This window comes from Salmo trutta, chromosome 25 (genome assembly GCF_901001165.1).
Source record: "Salmo trutta chromosome 25, fSalTru1.1, whole genome shotgun sequence".
Lineage (NCBI taxonomy): Eukaryota > Metazoa > Chordata > Actinopteri > Salmoniformes > Salmonidae > Salmo > Salmo trutta.
In genome coordinates, this window is record NC_042981.1 from 40,087,082 (window position 1) to 40,113,411 (window position 26,330).

Below are 26,330 nucleotides of genomic sequence, written 5' to 3' on the forward strand. Positions count from 1 at the left end.
GTTCGGGGTTGAGGTGGGGAAGGTAGAAGCCAGGGTAGCCACACCAGACCACAGATAACAGTGAATTGAATGGATTAATAAAGTAGAAGTGGATGAAAAATAATTGATGAGAATATAGGATGAGAGTGGCTTGGGGTATACACTCAAACCACACTCATTTGAAAACAAACTAATGTTGCTTTAGCCAAGTAAAAAAGTACAATTACAACACTGACACGTTGTGAATGACTGATGAAACCACACACTGTGTAGTCACCCTAATCAAAAATTAACACTGAAAGGCAACACAAAATTGACACATTCAAATCAAGACCCATAACGGTCACAAACAAGGAGGCCATGCTGGTAGGGGAACAAATCAAGAAACATTAGCACCACAAGACAAGCACCCATGCGTAGGAGATGGGAGGCAAGGGCGATTTATAGAGGTGCGATGTAGGATACACACAGGCCTCGCAATGGACCCCGACTTACTTCAGCGAGCCAGGGCGTGAGGTTAGACAGCCATAAGAGCCGGATGGGAGGGCTACAATGGACTGGACATGAAGGTGGTGGTTAACAGATGCAGGTGAGGAGGAACCAGGGGTGCTGGACGGGGACTCAGGGCTCTGGGCATAGTCCCACTCCCAGGAGCTTTAGAGCGGGGAGCCATCAGTGTGTAAGGCATGGAACATCCAGAGGGATGGATGGATAAAAAAACAAAAAAAAACAAGCACTGTCCAAGATGGTGGATATAGGCGAGCAGTTGGTGAGAGAGAGACAGACAAGGGGAGGGGGTTAGCGACAGGGCCAGTGTTCACACATGGGGGTGCCGAAGCAGAAAGTGCCATTCTCTACTTTAAAAAAAAAAATTCTCCTCGTTCACCTCCTCCTTTCTGACAACCACACAGTCCATGCTGCCTTGACCACTGCCTTTTTAACAAAGACTGTTCCTACGAGAGAACAAGAACTAATCCCCACCCTACCTTCCTTTTTGCTGCAAGGGAGCACAGATCTGTGCAAAAAAATACATTTTTCAAACTTTTCTTTAACAACGTGCGTTATAAAAGGAGGCGATTGTTTATACATAGCGCCGTTGGCTAAACTCCACCAGGGTTTGTTGAGTTTGTTACAAAGGCAGTATTCTTTCCTCAGACTGCATTCAGGCAAGTATAGTTACATATCTTGCGTGCAGTGTTTACTAGGCAATGGACAGCCGTTGCCGAGCACCATACTGAGGGGGCATACTCACCGGATGTCATCCAAACTCAGGCTATTTCTGGAATAATAGCAGGCACAAGGAGTTAAGGATGACAGGCCACTCAAACACCCATGAAAACACATCACCAGGCGACACAGACACTGACTGAACTTGGCCACTGTGATACAGGTGTGTACAGATAACAGTCTCTCTTTATTTAGCTTGAGTAGTATAAGTCCAATGTTATCTGTACACACCTGGACGGCTCATAATAATGGCTGGAACGGAGCGGATGGATTGGCATCAATGCGTTTTGATGCATTTCATGCCATTCAACCTTCGCACTCCAGCCATTACCATGAGCCCGTCCTCCCCAATTGAGGTGCCAGCAACCTCCTGTGATAGACACCCTGGTGAATGAGTTAATATGGCACAGAGGAGCTTCGGAGTTCCCTTTTGGTCCAAAACCAAATTCCGATGGGAGAATTGATGTACTTGTGAGCACAAAAAGGATCCAAAAAGCTCAACTGTGCCTTCGCGATTAACTAGTCTACCGACACCACGGGTGCACAGTAAAGACAAGCCTACGTTAAAAAAAGACACAGAACATAAGACACAAAATAGATACAACCATCGTTCTATGGCCATGGAAAAACAGCACCCACCTGCTCAATTTAGAGTTCCTGGCGGGGGATTCGGCCCCCCTCAACAGTTGCCTGAAATACTGGGGAAAAAAGGGGCAGGGAGGAAACCAGTCACACATATTAGGACCTCCTCCCCTCCCTGACTATCTATTTAACACTGAACAAAGTACTGTGATCGGGTCCCAGCGTTTTTCCTGATCATTTGACATGAACAGGAAAAACACCAGGCCATAACCATGATATCTAACGACTCTTACGAATAACTACTTTCCAGATACTCTATGTATTCAGGGATCGGTGGAAGACAACACTATTTCACCTCATGTTTCAGTATGATAATAAAATGAGAGAATCTGTGTAGTGTAATGTATGCACAAGCTCATTGGTCAGTCGTGTGTCCAGTATTGATGACATGATCTCACGTGTGTTTGTGTGTGTGTGTGTGTGACTAGGGTTGCAAAGCTACCTGTAATTTACCAACTGCCACCAGTTTGACGGCAAAACATTGACAACAAATACATAGACTTGTATATAAAAAAAAAAATCCCCAGGTGTGTAAAACAAATATAAAAGTATATTTTATGGTGAGACCCTCATATTAAAACACCAATCGTATTTATTTATATATATATATATATATATATATATATATATATATATATATATATATATATATATATATATATATATATATATATATATATATATATATATATATACACACATATACACACACATATACACACACACACACACACATTACATACACACACACACACACACACGTACATACACACACACACACTGCTCAAAAAAATAAAGGGAACAATTAAACAATACAATGTAACTCCAAGTCAATCACACTTCTGTGAAATCAAACTGTCCACTTAGGAAGCAACACTGATTGACAATAAATTTCACATGCTGTTGTGCAAATGGAATAGACAACAGGTGGAAATTATAGGCAATTAGCAAGACACCCCCAATAAAGGAGTGGTTCTGCAGGTGGTGACCACAGACCATTTCTCAGTTCCTATGCTTCCTGGCTGATGTTTTGGTCACTTTTGAATGCTGGCGGTGCTTTCACTCTAGTGGTAGCATGAGACGGAGTCTACAACCCACACAAGTGGCTCAGGTAGTGCAGCTTATCCAGGATCGCACATCAATGCGAGCTGTGGCAAGAAGGTTTGCTGTGTCTGTCAGCGTAGTGTCCAGAGCATGGAGGCGCTACCAGGAGACAGGCCAGTACATCAGGAGACGTGGAGGAGGCCGTAGGAGGGCAACAACCCAGCAGCAGGACCGCTACCTCCGCCTTTGTGCAAGGAGGAGCACTGCCAGAGCCCTGCAAAAATGACCTCCAGAAGGCCACAAATGTGCATGTGTCTGCTCAAACGGTCAGAAACCGACTCCATAAGGGTGGTATGAGGGCCCGACGTCCACATGTGGGGGTTGTGCTTACAGCCCAACACCGTGCAGGACGTTTGGCATTTACCAGAGAACACCAAGATTGGCAAATTCGCCACTGGCGCCCTATGCTCTTCACAGATGAAAGCAAGTTCACACTGAGCACATGTGACAGACGTGACAGAGTCTGGAGACGCTGTGGAGAACGTTCTGCTGCCTGCAACATCCTCCAGCATGACCGGTTTGGCGGTGGGTCAGTCATGGTGTGGGGTGGCATTTCTTTGGAGGGCCGCACAGCCCTCCATGTGCTCGCCAGAGGTAGCCTGACTGCCATTAGGTACCGAGATGAGATCCTCAGACCCCTTGTGAGACCATATGCTGGTGCGGTTGGCCCTGGGTTCCTCCTAATGCAAGACAATGCTAGACCTCATGTGGCTGGAGTGTGTCAGCAGTTCCTGCAAGAGGAAGGCATTGATGCAATGGACTGGCCCGCCCGTTCCCCAGACCTGAATCCAATTGAGCACATCTGGGACATCATGTCTCGCTCCATCCACCAACGCCACGTTGCACCACAGACTGTCCAGGAGTTGGTGGATGCTTTAGTCCAGGTCTGGGAGGAGATCCCTCAGGAGACCATCCGTCACCTCATCAGGAGCATGCCCAGGCGTTGTAGGGAGGTCATACAGGCACGTGGAGGCCACACACACTACTGAGCCTCATTTTGACTTGTTTTAAGGACATTACATCAAAGTTGGATCAGCCTGTAGTGTGGTTTTCCACTTTAATTTGAGTGTGACTCCAAATCCAGACCTCCATGGGTTGATAAATTGGATTTCCATTGATTATTTTTGTGTGATTTTGTTGTCAGCACATTCAACTATGTAAAGAAAAAAGTATTTAATAAGATTATTTCTTTCATTCAGATCTAGGATGTGTTGTTTAAGTGTTCCCTTTATTTTTTTGAGCAGTGTATATATATTTTATCATCATATTTCATTATTTGTAAATATTTAACAAAACAAAAATATAAAACGCAACAATTTCAAAGATTTTACTGAGTTACAGTTCATATAAGGAAATCAGTCAATTAAAATAAATTCATTAGGCCCTAATCTATCGATTTCACATGACAGCGTATAAAGATACGCATCTGTTGGTCACAGAGACCTTAATCGAAAAAGGGTTGTGGATCAGAAAAGCAGTCAGTATGTAGTGCCTAATTTGCTTCATGCAGTGTAACAGTATCTCTGTGCATTCAAATTGCCATCAATAAATTGAAATTGTGTTCGTTGTCTGTAGCTTATGTCTGCCCATACCATAACCCCACCGTCATCATGTGGCACTCTGTTCACAACGTTGACATAAGCAAACCACTTGCCCACATGAAGCCATACACGTGGTCTGCGGTTGTGAGGCCGGTTGGATGTAATACCAAATTCTCTAAAACGGCATTGGAGGCGACTTATGGTAGGAGAAATTAACATTAAATTAATTCTCTGGCAACAGGTATGATGGACATTCCTGCAGTCAGAATGCCAATTGCACGCTCCCTCAAAACATCTGTGGCATTGTGTTTAGAGTGGCCTTTTATTTTCCCCAGCACAAAGTGCACCTGTGTAATGATCATGATGTTTAATCAGCTTCTTGATAAGAAACACCTGTCAGGTGGATGGATTATCGTCACAAAGGACAGCTGCTCACTAACAGGGATGTAGACAAATTTGTGCACTAAATTTGAGAGAAATAAGCTTTGTGTATATGGAACATTTCTGGGATCTTTTACTTCAACTCATGAAACATGGGACCAACACTTTACATGTTGCGTTTATATTTTTGTTCAGAGTACATGTGATAAGGCCACACAAGAGGGCCAGAGACATGACAGACACCTGTGGTAATCTGAAGTACCCAAAAGGGCCACTAGATGTCTTGTGACAGATTACATAAAATCCTTGAAAGACACAAATTCGGGTAGACTTTGAAAGTTTCCAGTAATATACCCTCCCTTTGCAACCCGAGTCCTGACCTCGTCGCTGTGGCAGAACATGGGAGTGAAGACGTTCTCCAGCAGGGACAGGACATGCTCGTAGGCCTCGAACAGGCAGCGCATGGTCTGCAGCTTCACCACCCCGGCATAAGGGCCCTCAGCAACTGGGGACGGAAACCTATCACATGAGCATAACCTAACCAAGCTGCCATTTGTAATAATGAACATTCTGTTAATAAAAACTGTTCATATGGCTATTTATAAACAGTATTTAAAGACATTCTGTTGATAAGGCTGAAGATACAATATTAAAATGCATATCTGAAGGAGAGGATACGTTATTATAAGTTCTCAAAGAGAAAACAACAAAAAGCTATGACTGAGCTATGACAAAAGCTATGATGAATACAACGACCGTGCCTTAAACGGGAAATGTCAAACAAATCCCTATGACTCACTATTTTTTATCTCCTCTACAATGAAGGGGTCAAAGCGGATCTTGTCGATGCTCTCATCCAGGCAGTAGGTCTCGTAGACCTTCTTCACCTCCTCGTGGAGCATCAGCATCTCAGAGTCCGACAGCTCCGGACATAGGATCTTGTCGTTGAATTCCTCTGGTGGGGATGAAGGGAAAGGTCCAACTAGAGTTAACCCAGGGTTGATTAGGCAACAAATCGGAAGCAAACTAATAGTACACGCACACCCTACCAAGCAAAAATATATATATACACATATCCACAGGGATTCCATCTGGCCCAGGTTATTTTATTAAATTCATTTTTTCCCCCCCCAGATCATCAGCCTGACTGCTTCTGAAGATCAAGATTGTCAAAAAAGGCCTGACAATTCTCTGTATCAAGCTAGAACTCAGATTTAAGAAGTTGATCAAAGTAAAATCAGACAATATTTAGTTAATTGTGAACGTAAACAGTGACAGTCTCCGTGAGAATTAATTGAAGAGAGGGCAGCCGTTCATTAAAAACAGAGTTTAATGGTTAGAAGATGCGATGGATGGCTATCATTACTTTAATGGTTTTGCAATGACCTCTGGATAAAAAAAAAAAAATGATTGACTTGACTCCTGAGTAAGGAATTCAGCTCGCTTCTTAAAGACGGAGCTGAAGAGCCTTTGAATCACAAAAGGAGGATTGCTGGGTTAAATCAGAGATTCGTATTTATTTTCTAAACCAGATATTCTCGTCGTTCTAGATTTATTCAGATGGGATGCAAACAATGTTGTATTGTCCTTTACAAATCTTTTTTTTTATTTTTTATTTTTAATCGCCTCCCAGACAATCAACTACTGAATTAATATTAAAAGAAATGAAGTCTGGAGTAAAGATATGTTCAATTTCCAACAAGGTGCTCTGGGAGTTGAAGTCAAAAACACAACAGTTTGCATGGTGATCTGATAAGGTAGAATGGAGGACCTAAGTGCTCTGTAATAATGGACATAGTGACAGAGGACAAAACGTAATCAATCCTCGAGTAATACTGATGTCTATGAGAAAAGAAAGTAAACTCTTTAGAAGATGGATTTTTAGGTCTCCAAAGATCAAGGAGGTCCTTGGAAGTAGACGTTCGTGAGCTGCTCATAGTTGGATTGGATCTATCTAAACATGGGTTAATAACTGCAGTCGTGTGTGCTTCTTCGACCAAATTTAAAGAATAAGAAATATATATTATTAATATATATAATAAAAGGACAATTGAATCAATATATTAGATCATTTCACTAAGGTTTTATCAAATATGGCTGGAGCATATACAGAGATAAAGGATCCTGCCTTCACTGTCATTCCAGGAGTCTATAATGCTGCCTTCTAGAGTTCTACAAACTACCACATTATTGTATTAAAGTAATATCAATATTTTTCCTCTGAATAAAAATCAGGACATAGTGCTCGCTTAGTTCCAGTGTTTGATTTCTTGGAATCCCAAAGGGGGGAAAAAAAAAAGACAAGTCATAAGTATCGCAAGAGAAAAACACAGTAGATCTGATTGTCCTGTATTTCAAGTACATACGTATGTTTATACAGAGTGTACAAAAACATTAACAATAAGAGCTCTTTCAATGGCATAGACTGACCAGGTGAAAGCTATGATCCCTTATGGAGGTCACCTGTAAAATCCACTTCAAATCAGTGTAGATGAAGGAGAGGAGACAGGTTAAAGAAGAATTTAAGCCTTGACACAATTGAGACATGGATTGTGTATGTGTGCCATTCAGAGGGTGAATGGGCAAGACAAAATATTTAAGTGCCTTTGAACGGGGTATGGTAGTAGGTGCCAGGTGCACCGGTTTGTGTCATGAACTGCAAAGATGCTGGGTTTTTCACACTCAACTGTTTCCCGTGTGTATCAACAATGATCCACCACCCAAAGGACATCCAGCCAACTTGACACAACTGTGGGAAGCATTGGAGACAACATGGGCCAGCATCCCTGTGGAACACTTGACACCTTGTAAAGTCCATGCCCCGATGAATTGGGGTTGTTCTGACGGCAAAAGGTAAACTGTCGGCAAAAGGTGCAACTCAATATTAGGAAGGTGGTTTTTTTTCTTTTTTTTACCCCCTTTTTTCTCCCTAATTTCGTGGTATCCAATTGGTAGTAGTTACAGTCTTGTCTCATCGCTGCAACTCCCGTACGGATTCGGGAGAGGCGAAGGTCAAGAGCCATGCATCCTCCGAAACACAACCCAACCTCACTGCTTCTTGACAATGCACATCCAACCCGGAAGCCAGCCGCATCCAATGCGTCGGAGGAAACACCGTACACCGGGCGACCTGGTCAGCGTGCACTGCGCCCGGCCCGCCACAGGAGTCGCGAGTGAGCGATGAGACAAGGATATCCCTGCCGGCCAAACCCTCCCTAACCTGGACGACGCTGGGCCAATTGTGCGTCGCCCCATGGGCCTCCCGGTCGGCTGCGGCAGAGCCTGGGCTCGAACCCAGAATCTCTGGTGGCACAGCTAGCACTGCGATGCAGTGCCTCAGACCACTGCGCCACCCAGGAGGCCTTAGGAAGGTGTTCTTAATGTTTTGTACACTCAGTGTAGGTCACACAACAATCCATTAATGCTACCTGCTCTTTCCCTTTCTCTCATGCATTGGTGATATGCAGATGCCGAGTCATACCCCCGTGGGCACCAGATACCACCATATGATGACAATATGGGAACACCGTGCAAACCATAAACAACAACAAAAAAGGTATAATGTTCTCTATATTAGATATAAACTAAATCCACTGCAGAGTGAAACCGCTACACTCATAATATAAACCAGCCTCAAGACTCCAAGGAAAAGACGCAGTGAAGCAGCAAAAAAAGAAGTTCACATAAGGGTATGCAATTTTATTATAATAAATAGAAGACTTTAGAATACTCTATGATACTTTCTCTCATGCCCAGGCCTCAAAATGAAAGACTATGAGCAAAAGAAAAAGAAAAAAAAACGACCCATACAGATGAAATGGCATGTTTTAGGGAAAATAATATGACCACAATGCAGTATAGACGCGGTCTAGTGTAGATGCGGTGTTTGCGTTCCATCTCAATCACCCCGCAGGATAATAGGCTGAAGAGCCACACAGGTAGCTGCTTCTGCAGGAATGATACAGCGTCGCTACCCTCCTGGGTCTCAGAAAGCGAGACCAGGCGTAGGGATGAGCGGCATGAATAATCCTCCATCTCAGCTAAACGATCCGTCATGCCCTGGATGTTCTCCGCATCGATGTTGATATCATGGTGTTCACGCTGTTCCGCTTGTATTGTGTCTGTGCGGATTGATTGTGATGTGCAGGACTGATTTACCTTCGCAATTACAATCTCAAATTGAGTGGATTTCATCTCGAATGATTCAATGTCTGAAAGGATGGCGATCACTATGACTTTAGTAGTTTTTACATCGGTGCACATTTCGGAGACTCTTTTAGCTCAGCAAGCCTTCCATGACATAAGGAGCAAGTGAGATAGAACCAACTCCTCTTTGACGGGGAGCTGCGTCCCTGTAGACCCATGTACAGAGGGATGCTAACAGCTTCTATTTCTTATCTTCTTGATTTGGAGACGGAGTAGCCGGCTCTAACATGTTGATATTTCTCTTGGCAGGCATTTCGGCGCTCATTCTTGTACGTGATTAGTTCAGATGGTCAAAAGAACGCTAGAATTAGCGTTTAAAAACGTTGCACAACAGTGAGCAAAACTCCTACGCCGCCATCTTGCTCGTAAACAACACGTCACTTTCATAGCGTATTACTTTTAATTATCAGGGTGTACCAATTGCCATGTCTCAAAATCGATATCCATCTTACCTCGATATTGTTTTATGTCCTGCGGATTCGAGAAGAACGATCAACAGGAAAGTGAGCCTGTCAGATAGCCAGTAATTTAATTTTCCAGATTTTTGACAAAATGTTTTACCTCTGGCCTCCATTGATTTATTAACCCTAATTCTGGCCATCCTACAAGGGTACTTCTATAACTTTGAATGAATCATGATACAGACATGAGGTTTGGACCATTTGTTTTCTTAGAGAAGTATCTACGCAATTAACATATTTTAACCATTGATCAAAAGATGCCTTTTTGATTGGACACCCTACACTTATCCATTTTTCCTCAGATTGGCCAAACAATGGGAAGGGGGGAGTTTCTGGGCCAGGACATAGTTGTCAGTCTGTATTGATCTATATCTGGGATAATGGCGAATGGCCAAAGCCTACTTACCCACAGTGAGGCAGAACTGGAGAACGTGCACGGCCCCCTCCTGCTTGAGGAAGTTCATGAAGCGGAAGAGCAGATCCTGCTGCTCCCTGATCTCCTTCAGCTCCAGCTTCAGCACCTGAGAAAGAGGGGAGAAGATGAGTGGTTTGAAAGGGCAGTATATGGGGAGAAGAGGGGGAAAGGAAGGGTTACTTGGCTACTTACAGAGGGCTTTTTGTTGCGAACATCAGAGTACTTATGCAGGAAGGGAACCAAGGTTGAGCTGGGCTCCATGGCGGCCTCGGGTGGAGAGTTGTCAATGAATATGAGAAGCAAATGGTTCACTGTGTCCTAAAATGGGAATGAGCATTGATTTACAACAGACAATCTATGCCCATTCTGGATTTGTTTATGTCCTGGGAAAGAGACTTGCAAATCACATCAAGTCTGAAAACAACAATCCTATATGAATCAGAATAGAAACATGCTACATGTTTTCTAAATGAAACATGTTTCATGGCTACAAAGCACTTACAGGATCAGCCAGGTAGTCCAAGGCGGGGAGGAAAACAGAGCCAGCCAACACCTCTCTTATCAGAAGAGTAAGCGATCTGAGGATAGTGGAGAGACGAGAGAAATTGGAAAATAGAGACCAGGTTCGAATACAGTTATCATGAAACAGAAACTCCCCGAAACAAGAAGGCACTATCTGAACAATTAATAAGAAATGCTACATTTTGTTTTCTGTCATAACAGTGTGCCCTAATGAACACAACCCAGGAGACAATGACCTATATTGCCTCAAGAAATATGGTGCCATGTTACCTGCAGTCAGAGGCTTTGGGGGGCAAAATGTAGGGGAAGAGCATCTCAGTCAACTTCCTGAGGTAGAGGAGCTCATCTCTGCGACTGCGTAGTGCCACGTGCAGGTCAGGGCCGTACTCCTCCAGTGCTGCTTGCTGCAGATACTCAGCGTTCTTCACTAGGGGGTAGAAACAAATCAAGGGTCCACTGGTCAAAGTTCCACTCTTTGGAAAGAACTCTGGCAGTAAAAGATATTTAAAAATGAAGATGATTACCTTTTTGCCTTGCTTTGGTTATTATTTCAATGTGCTTCATGGAAACTTTAAGCAGTTTGGCCGTGATAAGACCTGGGATATCAACCTGAGAAAGGACATAAATATTATAAAAAAGGTTAAAAAAAATGAATAATCATCTGATATCTAGAATAGTCTAAATCCTGTTTGTTTCACCTTTTGAGTTCGACGTACGAGCACAGCGGCAAAGAAACGCAGAGTCACTCTCAGCTCATCCACAAACGCCTCATCATCTGTGATATCCCTTCACAGGAGAAAAAAAACAGGTCATATGTCTACATATACCATGCCAGAGGATGTATTTAATGCAACACGGAGCACTTGTGAGTAATATACAGTAACAAACCTATACCAGGGATACACAAAGTTTTCAAGAACCAGTTCCAGAACCTTGAAACAGAGCAAAAACATATCACATCTTAGAATGACAGAAGCACTTTCCAGAAGGCACAAAATAAAATGATTTTTTCCCAGGTTCCCATACCTCTGATAGAGAGGCATCCACTTTGGAGGGAACTTTCAAGTCCAGCCATGGTTGATAGTTCTCCAATAGTAATGTTGGTCTGTCAATAGAACATTATTTACATAGACCACCAGTCAAAGGTTTTGGACACAGCTACTCATTCAAGGGTTTCTCTTTATTTATTTTTACTATTTTCTACATTGTAGAATAATAGTGAAGAAATCAAAACTATGAAATAACATATGGAATCATGCAGTAACCAAAAAAAGAGTTAAGAAAAGAGATTCTTCAAAGTAGCCACCCTTTGCCTTGATGGCAGCTTTGCACACTCTTGGCATTCTCTCAACCAGCTTCATGATGAATGCTTTTCCAACAGACTTGAAGGAGTTCCCCCATATGCTGAGCACTTGTTGGCTGCATTTCCTTCACTCTGCGGTCTGACTCATCCCAAACCATCTCAATTGGGTTGAAGTCAGGTGATTGTTGAGGCCAGGTCATCTGATGCAGCACTCCAACACTCTCCTTCTTGGTCAAATAGTCCTTACACAGACTGGAGGTCATTGTCCTGTTGAAAAACAAATGATAGTCCCACTAAGCCCAAACCAGATGGGATGGAGTATCGCTGCAGAATGCTGTGGTAGACATGCTGGATAAGTGTGCCTTGAATTCTAAATAAATCACAGACAGTGTCAACAGCAAAGCACCCCCACACTTCCTCCATGCTTCACGGTGGGAAATATACATGCGGAGATCCTCCGTTCACCTACTCTGCGTCTCACAAAGACACGGCGGTTGGAATAAAAATTAAAACAATAAAAAAAAATAAAAAAAATTTAACATTTGCAAATTTGGACTCAGACCGGTGGAAATCTGTCCTTTGGTCTAATGTCCATTGCTCGTGTTTCTTGGCCCAAGCAAGTCTCTTCTTATTGGTGTCTTTTAGTAGTGGTTTCTTTGCAGAAATTCGACCATGAAGGCCTGATTCACACAGTCTCCTCTGAACAGTTGATGTTGAGATGTGTCTGTTACTTGAACTCCATGAAGCATTTATTTGGGCTGCAATCTGAGGTGCAGTTAACTCTAACAAACTTATACTCTGCAGCAGAGGTAACGCTGGGTCTTCCTTTCCTGTGGCAGTCGTCATGAGAGTAATCATGGACTGTCGTTTCTCTTTGATTATTTGAGCTGTTTTTGCAATAATATGGACTTGGTCTTTTACCAAATAGGGATATATTATATATACCACCCATAACTTGTCACAACACAACTTATTGGCTCAAATGCAGGAAGAAGGAAAGAAATTCCACAAATTAATTTTTAACAAGGCACACCTGTTAATTGAAATGCATTCCAGGTGACTACCTCATGAAGCTGTTTGAAGGAATGCCAAGAGTGTGCAAAGCTGTCATCAAGGCAAAGGGGGCTCCTTCAAAGAATCTCAAATATAAAATATATTTTGATTTGTTTAACACTTTTTGGTTTCTACATGATTCCATATGTGTTATTTCATAATGTTGATGTCTTCACTATTATTCTAGAATGTAGAAATAGTAAAAATAAAGAAAAACCCTGGAATGAGTAGGTGTGTCCAAACTTGACACACCTACTATAATGGCAATTCATCTACTTTTTGTTTTCAATTAGTCTGTGAAATATTGATAAAACCATTAGTTCACTCGGTTGTCTCATCTAGCCAAAATTACTAAAACTACCAACTACACTTTCAATTCCATTATGTGCTCCAGTATACTATTTTACCACTGGGGGTGCGGTAAAACGCCATTTAGCAGCCTGGTGATAGACAAAATCAACAACTCCCGTCAATGAATGTGAACATCAAAATAGTAAGGTATACGGAATTCCTGCGCTATTTTGTCAAATTAATAGAGAGAGATGAACAGTAAACTTACAGAGACCCAACAGTAGGAACATCAAGCAGTATTATTCACTCTCAATCCCACATAAATACAATAAGGCCAACGTCCTAATAAACATTCATTCACATACAGTATTTTTGGAGCAGTGATCTCACCTGTGCCTTTTACACTTTATTTTCCCGCAGACTGCACAGCTGTGACCCAAGGGAAACAACTCTTGTTGGTCCTGCTGACAGATACAATACCACCCTCTATCAACCTGGACTATAAGTAAATATATAGTTACAGGTAGAGGTCGACCGATTAATTAGGACCGATATTAAGTTTTCATAACAATCGGTAATTGGCCTTTTTGGACGCCGATTATGGCCGATTACATTGCGATCCATGAGGAAACTGTGTGGCAGGCTGACCATCTGTTACGCGAGTGCAGCGTCAAAAGGACCTTGTGGCTGCAAGGAGCCAAGGTAAGTTGCTAGCTAGCATTAAATCAATCTTCACATAATCATTAGTTAACTACACATGGTTGATGATATTACTAGGTTAACTAGCTTGTCCTGCGTTGCATTTAATCAATGCAGTGCCTGTTAATTTATCATCGAATCACAGCCTACTTCAAATTCGCCAAACGGGTGATGATTTAACAAAAGCGCATTTGTGAAAAAAGCACAATCATGGCACAAACGTACCTAGCCATAAACAGCAATGCCTTTCTTAAAATCAATACACAGAAGTATATTTTTTTAAACCTGCATATTTAGTTAAGAGATTCATGTTAACAGGCAATAGTCACTAGGGAAATTGTGTCACTTCTCTTGCATTCAGTGCAAGCAGTGTCAGGGTATATGCAACAGTTTTGGCCGCCTGCTCGTTGCGAACAGTGTTTCTTCCTAACAAAGACCGTAATTCATTTGCCAGAATTTTACATAATTATGACATAACATTGAAGGTTGTGCAATGTAACAGAAATGTTTAGACTTAGGGTTGCCACCCGTTAGATAAAATACGTAATGGTTCCGTATTTCACTGAAAGACTAAACGTTTTGTTTTCGAAATTATAGTTTCCGGATTTGACCATATTAATGACCAAAGGCTCGACTTCTGTGTGTTTATTATAATTAAGTCTATGATTTGATATTTGATAGAGCAGTCTGACCGAGCCGTGGTAGGCAGCAGCAGGCTCGTAAGCATTCATTCAAACAGCACTTTACTGCGTTTGTGAGCAGCTCTTAGCAATGCTTGAAGCACAGCGCTGTTTATGACTTGAAGCCTATCAACTCCCGAGATTAGGCTGGCAATACTAAAGTGCCTATAAGAACATCCAATAGTCAAAGGTATATGAAATACAAATGGTATAGAGAGAAATAGTCTTAACTGTGATTATTGAACCACCAGCTTTCATATGTTCTCATGTTCTGAGCAAGAAACTTAAACGTTGGCTTTTTTACATGGCACATATTGTACTTTTACTTTCTTCTCCAACACTGTGTTTTTGCATTATTTAAACCAAATTGAACATGTTTCATTATTTATTTGAGACTAAATAGATTTTATGTATTATATTAAGTTAAAATAAGTGTTCATTGAGTATTGTTGTAAATGTCATATTATATATATTACACATATATACATACATGCAAATAAAAAATACAAAAATTGTTCGATTAATCGGTATCGGCTTTTTTTGGTAATCGGTACGGGCGTTGAAAAATCATAAGAAAAATCATAAAATCGGTCGACCTCTAGTTACAGGTGTATATTTTCTGTACATAAGGTAAACCTACCTTGGTCTTTGGCTTTATAGACAGTAAGATATTAGGCAACAGAGTCTCTGGGCCAAGAGAGCAGTAGAATGTGACAACTCCAGCCAGGAACGACCAGAAAACCATAATAATGTGCAGATACCTGTGAATTCAATAACATTTTACACATACGCTTACATTGGGAATGTATTATGACTCATTAGTCTACCTCAGTCATTCCTAAATCGATATGTTAACTCAACTGATGCAAATACTGCCTATTCGTGATTCTGAGCATCATGCAATAGTCTGTTTTATTGTAGGCAGGCCAATTTGTAAACGTCTGAAACATTGTAAGCATACAGTAGGCCTATTTGTACCCACCTGTTCAACAAAACAGTGGATAAGAGCAAGACAAGTAGAAGGAAGCAGAAGACTGGATACTGGCGGCCCAGTTCTCTCAATAGGTCCAGCTTCATCCTGTGCCTCATCTTCTGCAGGTAGACTCTGATGCATCCCATTGTCAGGATGGACAACGTACACAAGTAATTATAATCACGTAGTTATGTTGCACTTTCACTGGGGAGCAATGGAGGACCTTCCATGATGAACACTGCGACAAATAAGTGCGATGTTAGAAACGTCATATGACTATGCAGAATAACGGTGCAATCTGATAATTTGTCGTCTATACTCACCACAATCAAATATGCAGGATTAGTCAAGCTAGCTAGTTGATGTATGAAACGCTATCTATCATCATGCTAGCCAAACGTCAACATCCCCTCTCTATACTGCACGCAGCGCGCTCATTGACATGCGCACGATCTTTGACGTGTGCAGGGCACGCGCCAGTCTGCTGTAAACCTGTGTTACCAGTCGAGTCAATAAAGGCTTCACATGCGTTCACCGTCTATATACTTCTGAATATCAGTATTATCAATGTCCACCCAGCTTCACCATGTGTTTTCGTCGTTAAAATAACTGGACGGTCAGTCGTCGTCAGGCTGATGTCACATCCGGTTCATTATGGGATCATGCAACGTTCTAGCCTATTTCACCTGCCCTGCCCCCTGCTAACATAACGGTGAATATACAGTATTCTGAAATGTAATCACATCAAATGCATCGCAACAACACTGATTTCGTTGTGGCAAGCTAGCGGCAAACGGCGAACATGCGTGGCAGCAGTACTCATTGTCAACGAAGTGCTTGTTATAACTGGATGTAATGATTCAATTGAAATCACAGGACAGTGACGTTACACATGCGCCTCTGGTTGAAGGCTCCCTGGGAATGAGAAAGTGCACTCTGTGACCGTGTGGTGTGCATCAGAAAGCTATAATCAGTGCATACAATGTGTGACATGGTTTAACAAGATGTCATACAGAGAGTAAGACACAGATAGAAATCAAAAACTTTATTACAAAAATAAGTTACACTCACCTCCATTTTACAGTATAAAACAATTTATTTGCAGGAATGCAAAAACGTGGTTGGCCACCAACAATAGTTTAAAACTGCTAACATTTTTTTAAAAGGTGGTTGTAATTATTTTATTGAGGGAGTTAACAGTGTACAAAACCAGATGAATAGTTCAGTCTCCTTTTCGCTATACATGGAATACGAATAATAGCTGCAGTATCCCTTTTACCACTATGATCACGATCCCCTTCGAAACAGCTACAGGCACACATGCTCGCTGGCTGGGCAGTATGGCAATTCCTTTTTAATCAAGAGACTTGATTACATAGTAGCTGGCTTAGAGTTAGAGGGATCATTCAAGATGTCACATGATTGGGATATTTATTTTACAGTAAAGGGGATGGTACTGAACATAATTCTGATCTATTCTAAAAACTAAAAATTATTGGAGCGGCAAAGGGACACTGCAGGGCTTTTTCAAGGCAGTTGATGCCTTTGTTGATGTTCAAGCCTTTACAAAAGTAACATTTTCCAAACTATACAACCAGTAACTACAATAATCTGAAGAAGCAAGGTGGCTTATTCAGTTCAAAATAGGATAAAAGCAGGGCTTGTTCAGGCTCATCATATGAGATTATTTTTGCATGCCCAGTTTGACTGTTTGCCATGTCAGAGCTGCAGCAAGTCCTTTTGGTTGTGCTGCTGCTCTTGTGCATATTTTGTAGGAAACAAGCCCTGCTTTCATCAATATAGTTTCCCTATTTACAGTACAGGCCGGGTAGTTTAATCCTCTGTACTGAGGTAGTTAACCAACCCTTTAAAAAAGACAAGTTCTGAATAGAACCACTTTCCTGGAATGCCTGACTTATCCATGCCAGGTGGTTACACCTAAAACCTGCAAATGTTCTCTTCAAACATCCAAATCAAACGATTAAGATTAACAGGGATATTCCAACAATAAAAATTGTGATTAGCACAAAAATATACAATAGCATCAAGCTCCTTTGAGCCACTTCAAACTAAGAAACTTAAAAAGTGCAAATTCTTCAATAATTATTTAAAATGGCATTTTTTGGGGGGGTGTGGGGCATACAGGGGGAGGCAAGTTTTTCTAAATAATCCGGTGATTGTTTAGGTGGCAGTTTGGGGGAGATGCTTCTGTAAGGCTGGAATATTGGACCATTTTGCTGACTTTTCCATCCGTATCCATTGCAGCTTCTGGTGTAACCCAACACAGTAAGTCAGTCTTCATAGTGACAGGTCAGGACCGGCCTCGACCCCTTTTCCCTGCTGACCAAGCAAATAGAGACAGAATTGGAATGGAATTCAAAATAATAAAAAACTATCACAACACAGAACATAAACATGCCTAATGACATTCAATCATGTAAAATAATAAAAAACTAGATTAGGGTGACCCTAAATCTGCAGAGGAGCCGACCTTTCAGTTGGTGCTCTGAAAGGTGACACCTGTCAAGGTTTAGACCTAAGGCCAAAGGGCAGGTGTGTTTTCAAATGTGAGAACCTATCACTAATTTGAGGAAGTCTTCTAAAGACATGGACAGAAATTAAAAAAATATCAAACATGTCCAGTCAGATCTTCACGGTAAACCATCAGCGTAACCGGAGTTAATACAGGATAGAATATACGTATTTTCATAATTTCAACACTGAAAGCTAAATGCACATCTGTACATTTAAAATTACCAATTGAATGTGAGGCTCAGCTTTCAAAAGACAATGACTAAAATGGTGACGTCTGCAGACCTGCCAACCTTGAATAATTTTTACGAGTACCACTTCAGTGTGGCGGCGGCACCCCCAGCTCCCATAACAGCGCTCGTCGACACCCACACTGCTCAAATGATAGGCAAATGCACCTTTTTTTGCCTAATGCTGGCAGAAGACTGGCTCAGTAGGAATGGTAGACTATAGACTGTTATGGGTACTTGGTAAGTGGCTGCTCTTCAGTAGATAACTAGAAATATGTTTAAAATGTACAAAATCAGGGCTCTCCCTAGGATTTTCTGACAAGGTGGTGCTGATGTAGGCCTAAGGTTGGGTAGGGGGAGGTCCAGAGGAAGTTAGAGGATTTATCATTTTTGAAAAACCTGTAACTGCCATTTTCTGAAACATAGTCTTAAAGTACATCAAACAATGTAGTCAACCAAAGTCTTGTTTGATCCTAAATGAAATTGAGGTGGTCTAATTGACACCTGAATTCTTTTCTATGTTAAATTTAGGGGTAATGATTATTCTAATTAATAGGTGTCTTTATGTGGATAGTCTAGTGAAAGTGTAAAAACTGGCTTAATTTAGTTTGGGGAGAAAATTCTGAATATAATTCAATTACTGGAAGCAAAGGATCATTCAGTAGTCTGGTTTACTGTAAGCTATTTGGAATATGAAACTGAACTAGGCCTTTGAGCTTGTTTCAGATCTCCATCCCTGACATAATCCATTAAATTAGGTCGGACAACTAGGCTGCCATTCATTCAACATACCTTGGTCATTGGCAAACTGACTACTATCACGTCATTATCAGCCTAATGTTGACAGCTATATCAAGAGGACAGACCAAGAACAGACTAATGAACATAGGCCTACTAACCTTTAATATAACTTTCTGTGAAGGACGGTATTAGCGGTACAGTTCTCTCTGCCATGTCTATTGCCATCCACGCAGTGACGTGCACTGAACTACCGCAACACTTCCCCGTTTCCTTGCTCATCAATGCGCTCGCGCCTACTACCTTTGCAGAGATCAAAGCATGTGCGGGAAAGAAAGTGTTCTCGCTAAACGCTGTAACAAACACATACAATTCTGGGAAATGTAGTCGGCAAACAGTTTGTTCTCCATTTTCCCTACCTTTTTTCCTCACACATGAGTAGTATCAAAAACCACAATGTGCCAACTAGAAGCCTATTTATTTTAGGGTTGTTTTTCGTACCAGCGTTCTATGACATAAAATTGCGTGCGCAAGATACGTGCCGGTTGGCAGGTCTGCATCTTTATGATTTCTTACTTTCAAGGCCTATATTTTACACAGAATGTAAATAGCGAACTACGGTCAATTTGTGCCATAAGGAAGTAATGAATGCAGGTTGAAAACATTTGTTTAAGGTTATTCAAGTGTGTGGGGGGGGGGGGGGGTAAGTCCTGTCCAGATAGTATGTTTGCATTTTTGTGTAGCTGATAGCAAACATTTGCTGTTGACCATTGCCAACAGTCCCTATTTACCCAGTGCCCCTTTGGTCCCCTGCACACCTCTGCTCGATCCAGGGCCACTTCCACCTCGCTGAGAAAAGCCACCCATTCTGCCCCTGGGTGTGGCAGCTCCACGGCCCCGGGAGGATAGGGTGGCACCACCACGGGCTCCGCCTCGGGCCCCTCCTCGTCCTCGGCCGGGAGCTTGGAAGTCCTCATAGCCGTAGTAGGGGTCTTCATAGCCACCCCGGTAGTTGTGGTAGTCGTAGCCATAGTAATCGTAGTAATCTTCATAGCCGTAGTAGTCATGGGGGTAAGAGTAGCCTCCTCGGCCGCCGCCTCGTCCTCTGCCTCTTGTGGGAGGTGGCATGTGAGGTGGGCCGTAGTAATAGTAATCGTCATACCTGAGGAGAGGATATGTACTTGTTTAGTAACCGTACAGGACGCATTTGCGCTTGTTAGATCACGTTAACTTTTCTATTCAATCATTCAAAAGAAATCAATGGTGAAAGGCCGCCCAACAACGCAACTATCATTTTGGCCGGTATTTGCATGTCTCAAGTAACTGAAAATCAATGGTCTTTGCTTGCATTTGTGTCTTAGCCGCTTGTCTCTGGGCTTTGCGTTCTTTCCTCTTCTGGTCAGGTGGCTTTGCAAAGACTATTTCAATGTGCTCTCCCTCCAGGTCTTTCCCATTCAGGTCAGCCAAGGCCTGTCAAAAGAGACAAGTTGAATAACTACACAAAAAACAGCCATTGTTACCAGTTTTGTGATACTTTGGTTAGAGTAATATAAAGACTCCAGCATGTACCTTGACTGCGCCGTCTCTCTCCTCAAAGTGGATGAAGGCGTAGTCTTTCAGCTTCTTCACCCGCTCCAACTTGCCAAAATTACTGAAGGCCTTTTCAAGTATTTCCTCCGTTACAGTGCTCGCAAGGTTTCGGACAAACAGCACTTTCACCTGGGAGGAAAATGGTAGTGGCTTATCAATTACACTTGAAAAGTCTGTCTCTCTCATACACTGGTGCTTACTTCCATTCTTACTCCCTGGTAAACAGCGTCGAAATCAAATCAATATGAACTCTGCAATATTTCACAAGTTTAATGGGTGGACAATACACAAACAATGTCACATGCGAAATGAGTCCTGTTAACTTTGCTCCCCTTACCTTGGCCATGACCTCAGGATCAGGGTCTTCTATGGGGTCAGCCCACTCCACAGTCACCACGTTCGCCCACACCTTGACCTTGCCACTCATCAGCCGGCGGCGGGCCTGAGCGGCAGTTTTGTGGTCTTCATATTCCAAGAAGCAAAAGCCTCTGTTCTTTTTCTTGTCTTCTGGCTGATGGTACAGTATGACATCGTTAAGACCCTCTGTTGAAAGAGAGGCAGAAGGGGAAAGGCATAAAAGGTATCCTAGCTGAACAGTGACCAGTGCACAAGAAAGCTTGCTCTATCTCCATGCACAATGCAAAGCAAAAACGAATGGAACGGAATTACTCTAGAAAGTACCTTACTGAAACATAATTGGCAGCAGAACAAAATATTACACATTCATGGAATGTTTCCTTCGGTTTAGTCAAAACATTTAGTGTCCCCTTTCTTTGACACGGCTGTTCTCTTTGGACAAGTCTTGAGACCACTGATTTGTGCCCAGTTAAGTGCAAAGTGTCCAGTCAGATCTTAGCGGTAAACTATCAGCGTAACCAGAGTTACTCCAGGATAGAATATATGTATTTCATCATTTGGACACTGAACCCTGACATTGGAAATGAGCAATTAAACATATGAGCAAATATTGCCCAGCTTTACATAGCATACCGTACATAAACCCAAACTCAGACTAAATGCAATCTAACACACTAGCGGTTGATCATGATTGCTGCATTCAGTAACATAAGGCAATGTTTAAACACTTGTCAAAGACACTGTAAATATAAATCTTTGTCAAGACAGAATATGACTGGCCAAGCAAAATGTCAATTTGTCCCAGAAGATCATTCAACAAAAAGAGATGCTGCTTACCTGTGACTTTGGCAAATTCTTCCACAATCTGTTCTTTTGTTTTACTCTTGGGGATGGAGCCAACAAATAGTCTATTATTGGCCACAGAGATGCACACACCAATGTGTTTGCCGGGTCGAATTTCATTGTTGTTACACTGTGGAAAGAGGGGAGTGGGTATGAGAGAGTGCATGACATGTCATGATTGGGTGGGCTAAATTCCCCATTCCTATCATGAGAGAGGATTCCAACAAGTAGTACATACCAGCTTGACAGCCTCCTGCGCCGCCTCTTTAGTGCAGAAAGTGACAAAGGCGTAACCTCTGTTCAGGCCACTAAGGGGGTCCATCATCAGACGCAGGTCCCAAATGGGCCCGGCTTTCTCAAACAGAGGGACCAGCTCATCCTCAAATAGATCTCTAGGGATCTTGCCAACAAAAATCTGAGATGAAAGCAAAATTAGGTTAACATTGGGTCATTGTTACACAATAAATCTCCAAAATACAGAATTGGTGTCCAGTCAGCTCTTAGCTGTAAAACAGCACAATCGGAGTTACTCCAGGAAAAATGACATTTTCATTATTTGGACACAGAATGCAGAAACACTATCATACACGCTGAAGTAAACTATAACACACTAATCAAATACACCATTGAATTATTGTAGAGACATACCTCTGTCCCAATTGTGGGCTGTGCCCCTGTGTGAGCAGAATCTGGAGGGGTGCCTCCATACTTCCGCTGACCTGTTGTCACATCGAGTGTGTAGCCAGTTCTCTCCAGCAGGGCCTGTTCATTGAAATAACATGATTGAGGTCAAACACCTTCCAGAGAACAACTGCACAGTATATGATAATGATATGTCTCCATTATCACTTATATCAAGAATGTTCGTTAAAACCGTACTTTGATTTTGGCCTCATCTGGTCCTTTATTGGAGTCTGAGACTTTGGTACCCTGTTTCTCCCTCTGTCTATATGTCTTCATAACTCCACAAAGAAAGGCACTTTTGTTCTGTTGATTAAAGAAAAATCTGTACACTTTAGAGGGTGAAATGGTAGCATTTAATTTCAAGACGTGATCACACAATGCAATCAATCCACCATCCCCCGCCATACATACCTGAACATGTGAGAGGTCGCTGTCCTTGAACTGCAACAGAACTTGCAGAGCACCTTCTTCGTTGAACTCTTTCAGAGCCTCAATCGCTCTATCATCTAGGTCACTGTGTGATACCAAACCTGAGGGACATCAAAAAAACATCAGTTACTAGCAGGAACAGAACTACGGGATGACATCTTTTCAAACGGGTCTAGCCACAATGCATGTTTGGGGGTATAAAAGTTGTTTCGGTGACTTCTTTTGGGATTGCTTAAATTGGAATAATTTGAATAACATAAATCAGAGAAAAGGAACCATCTCAGGAGACCAATATTTCTAAATTCACAAAGTGCATTGAGTAAAAGCACTTTCTTCAACCTTTGCAGAACTAATCACAACAGACGTGGTGTTTTAACTTGATATGGCAGTCCTGTGCACTGTGCACCCCTAATGAGCTTGTGCACATTCTGCTCTTGGAGGTCCCATCACCTGTCCCTGCCACCGACAGCTGCTGCCATTGTTGCTGCATGTGCCCATCTGGCTGCACTCTCTGCCTGAGACTTTCCAGAGAGACCTCCGCTGAACTGTGGCCTAACTCTTTGCTCTTCTGTGCTGCTACACTTTAATTATTGAGAACACAAAGTGTCCGTGACACCAGTGCTCTGCCCAGATATACCTTTAAGACAATGGACATGTACCCAAAACATTTGTTTCACATCGATATTGGTGGTGTATGAATTCTCTTTTTTCCATTACACTGCAGTACCCATTTTGGTAGGAAACCACAAAAAGTTGCTTGAGGATCCCAATTCCCACATTCAAAGTTAATGTAAAATATGACAGCACATGCAATAGCAAAAGTATAGTTTGTGTACGAATATGCTGGATATTCAATGTGCCTTACCTGCTATGTAAATTTCATCTAGTTTTTCAGCAACTTTCTGTGGTAAACCAGCTTCTAATAAAGTCTGGAAGTGTTCAGAATGGGTAACTGCAGCAGTGGTGTCCATTGGTTCTTCTGGACCATTTCCATTAATATGTTCTGTGGCCATGTCTCCAGAAATCTGTGCAAATGCAATGAGCCAAATTAATCCTGGGTCAAGTGCAAGACTGTTGATAGCTTTTGGGGGGTGTCATGTGCAACAGGCACACATGTGGGTTCATGTGGTCCCTTAAGAGTGGAATCAGGTCACATTTCAATTACGATATTGGAATCTGCATGTCTGTATCAATTTTGAAAATGCTGACACCTAATAAAAGTATGAATTGCTATTTATGATAACTGCACACCTTATACTTATCTTCGTTCGCATGTGCAATGTATGAGGAGAGTTAGCTAGGCTACATGGTGAAATGTGTACACGTAATGACACATTTCCCGCCTTTGACTGTGTTGGAATAACAACTTGGCACAACACTGCTATAGCTGCTAACATTACGTTCATCTCCCGCTGCGTACAACGGCATGGCCTGATTGCTAAATTATAAATTAGCCTACCGATTGCAGACTTCAGCACTAACTAGCTAGCTGATACACGTGTTCCTTCGGCAGAGTGCCGCGACAGAGTTTCTAAGCCACCCGTTTCCGGTAGCTAATAAGACAGTCAGCAAGCATTTATGCAGGAGCAAATGACATGGTGTGGTAGACTAACGTTACATCTATCTAGTTAAAATGTTTGGTAACGCGTCGCAAACCACCGATAGATAGCTAACTTGGCTAGTTAGGGTAAAGGGAGCAGTCTAATGCGAAACCATTTCAGTTTGTGCTCATGCAAAGTCTTCATTGTAGCCAACTAACGTTTGCGAACTAGCTAACGTTACCCAATTCTCTAGCTAAACTTGACAAGCAACATCGTTACAGGTAGTTTCCATATCTAACTTAATTTAGCTAGCTATAACCACAAGTGTTCAGACACATTGTTAGCCAACGTCATCTAGCTGCGTTTTCCATAACGTTAGCTACCCAGCAGTTACTAGCTAGCAGCCAGCTAAATAATAGCATGCTAAATAATCATGGTCACCCAACCCTGTCAAGTCACAATAACAAACCTAGCTAGTTATCCATACTAGCTAGGCAACGTTAGCGGAGTGACGACCAAATGTTTTGCTAGCCAAAGTGGTTACGCTAAACTAACGTTAGTTCGCGAGTTGAATCAAAACTATCTGACAAAGGCAATTATCTCGAAGTTTGCACGCTCACGCGCTGATGTTAGCTCCCTGGTTGGCTGGTTCAGTTAGGTAGTGACAATGATCAAGTCATTCATGATGTAGCATAATTATCCCACTTGGCTGAGTTTGCTAGCGACACCATTAAAACAGCGAAAGCTTATATATAGCTTGATGGTTGACTTAATTCGGCTCGACATGTCCATATGTAGAACAGAGAGAGGCCTTGTAGTATGGTAACTAGCTAGCTTCGTGGTTTGTCAACGTGCCGCCACATAGGGAGAGTCCATTTTCAAAAAGCCGGTCTGGAGAGCCCGTCCCAACCACCCGTTTCCACATTGTTTGAAACACCACACGCTCAACTACTTTAGCTATAAATTGTACTATGATCACGTGACCAGTTAGTAGTATTCATCATACCTGCCGATGGATCACCAACTTGTATGGTGCTGATTATTTCGGAAGGAAAATTTGATAATTACAAGAGGAAAAGTGTACAACTCCCGGCACTAGTTCAGCTCCACTCATTCACTCTTGAGGATGTAAAATGGCTGCCACGTTCACGCCGCGAGTTTTGTCTCGTCAATGGGGTTTCTTAGACACCCATGCACGGGCTTGCCTGATATGCATGCACTCTACAGTAAAGTGGAAAATTATTTGTATGTAGTGCTACAGTGATATTTTACCTCTGATTTTGCATCTGAAATGGTTTGAATGACAGAGAGGCGAGGATTAAAACTCAACATTTCTGTAAAGATAGATTTTGAACAGTAGGCTATCGTAACAATGTTCAGCACCTTTGCCTAAATTATTGTTAGAATTCTAAATATTTGTTAACAGTATATCAGTAATTTTATGTTTTGGGTCCATTCAGGAAGTTTTGAAATTCGAAAAATATCAAATGAAATTTAAATTGTGAAACTTTACAGTTCTTGAATTAGAATTTGAAACGATTCCTGAAATGCCAGAATTTACATGGAATAAACCTCAACCCTTTTCAAATCTTTTATAAACTGGTTGGCTGTTCTTGAGACCATTGTGATGGGCTATTTTCAACTTCATTACCATTTTTAGACATAACTAGTGTCTCATAGAGTGTCTCAGTCATGTTTTTACACAGTTTTTACACAGTTCAGATTCTATTGAATTCCAGTGAATATTTTAGAAGAACAATCAGGCACACTGAGGCGTAGAGGCCAGTATTGTTCTCTCAGTCAAACTGTCCTGGTAATGCAGACAGGGTTTTATTCACTAGTGCACACTGAAAACGTAGCAAAATGGAAAACACCTGTTTCTTATTGGACAAGTTCAGTCTGTTTTCTT

General features: G+C 42.0%; 2 protein-coding genes across 11 annotated transcripts in view; both read right to left on the bottom strand.

Moving 5' to 3' along the window:
- The window catches only part of LOC115162549 (sorting nexin-14), a 31,347-nt gene extending 15,239 nt beyond the window's left edge, over positions 1-16,108 (bottom strand). For 2 of the 6 annotated variants that reach the window (XM_029713969.1, XM_029713967.1), the window contains exons 1-17: positions 15,801-16,108; positions 15,487-15,715; positions 15,145-15,265; positions 13,516-13,589; positions 11,505-11,583; positions 11,367-11,410; positions 11,177-11,264; positions 11,003-11,087; positions 10,749-10,905; positions 10,459-10,534; positions 10,149-10,274; positions 9,948-10,062; positions 5,674-5,829; positions 5,255-5,379; positions 1,846-1,904; positions 1,232-1,258; positions 475-633 (exon numbers count right to left, since the gene is read on the bottom strand). In XM_029713969.1, the coding sequence (XP_029569829.1) occupies positions 475-633; positions 1,232-1,258; positions 1,846-1,904; positions 5,255-5,379; positions 5,674-5,829; positions 9,948-10,062; positions 10,149-10,274; positions 10,459-10,534; positions 10,749-10,905; positions 11,003-11,087; positions 11,177-11,264; positions 11,367-11,410; positions 11,505-11,583; positions 13,516-13,589; positions 15,145-15,265; positions 15,487-15,623 (1,628 nt within the window). In that variant the 5' untranslated portion in view covers positions 15,624-15,715; positions 15,801-16,108. The remainder of the gene's footprint in view (positions 1-474; positions 634-1,231; positions 1,259-1,845; positions 1,905-5,254; positions 5,380-5,673; positions 5,830-9,947; positions 10,063-10,148; positions 10,275-10,458; positions 10,535-10,748; positions 10,906-11,002; positions 11,088-11,176; positions 11,265-11,366; positions 11,411-11,504; positions 11,584-13,515; positions 13,590-15,144; positions 15,266-15,486; positions 15,716-15,800) is intronic. The other 4 variants (XM_029713968.1, XM_029713970.1, XM_029713971.1 and 1 more) reach the window with 4 other exon arrangements.
- A 399-nt stretch (positions 16,109-16,507) lies between these two features.
- Positions 16,508-25,569, bottom strand: LOC115162550 (heterogeneous nuclear ribonucleoprotein Q). Of its 5 annotated transcripts, none has more exons than XM_029713977.1 (12): positions 25,428-25,569; positions 23,746-23,905; positions 22,863-22,981; positions 22,647-22,754; positions 22,416-22,529; positions 22,006-22,182; positions 21,762-21,897; positions 20,905-21,110; positions 20,547-20,696; positions 20,326-20,447; positions 19,796-20,139; positions 16,508-17,814 (listed from the first exon to the last, which is right to left on the bottom strand). In XM_029713977.1, exons 2-12 carry the CDS (start codon positions 23,891-23,893, stop codon positions 17,789-17,791), a joined length of 1,650 nt encoding a protein of 549 aa, XP_029569837.1. In that variant the 5' UTR covers positions 23,894-23,905; positions 25,428-25,569; the 3' UTR covers positions 16,508-17,788. The 5 variants fall into 5 exon arrangements, with proteins under 5 accessions (XP_029569837.1, XP_029569835.1, XP_029569834.1 ...); XM_029713975.1 differs by having other exon boundaries at positions 19,769-20,139; XM_029713974.1 differs by having other exon boundaries at positions 16,508-17,817; positions 19,769-20,139.
- Positions 25,570-26,330: the final 761 nt, after the last annotated feature.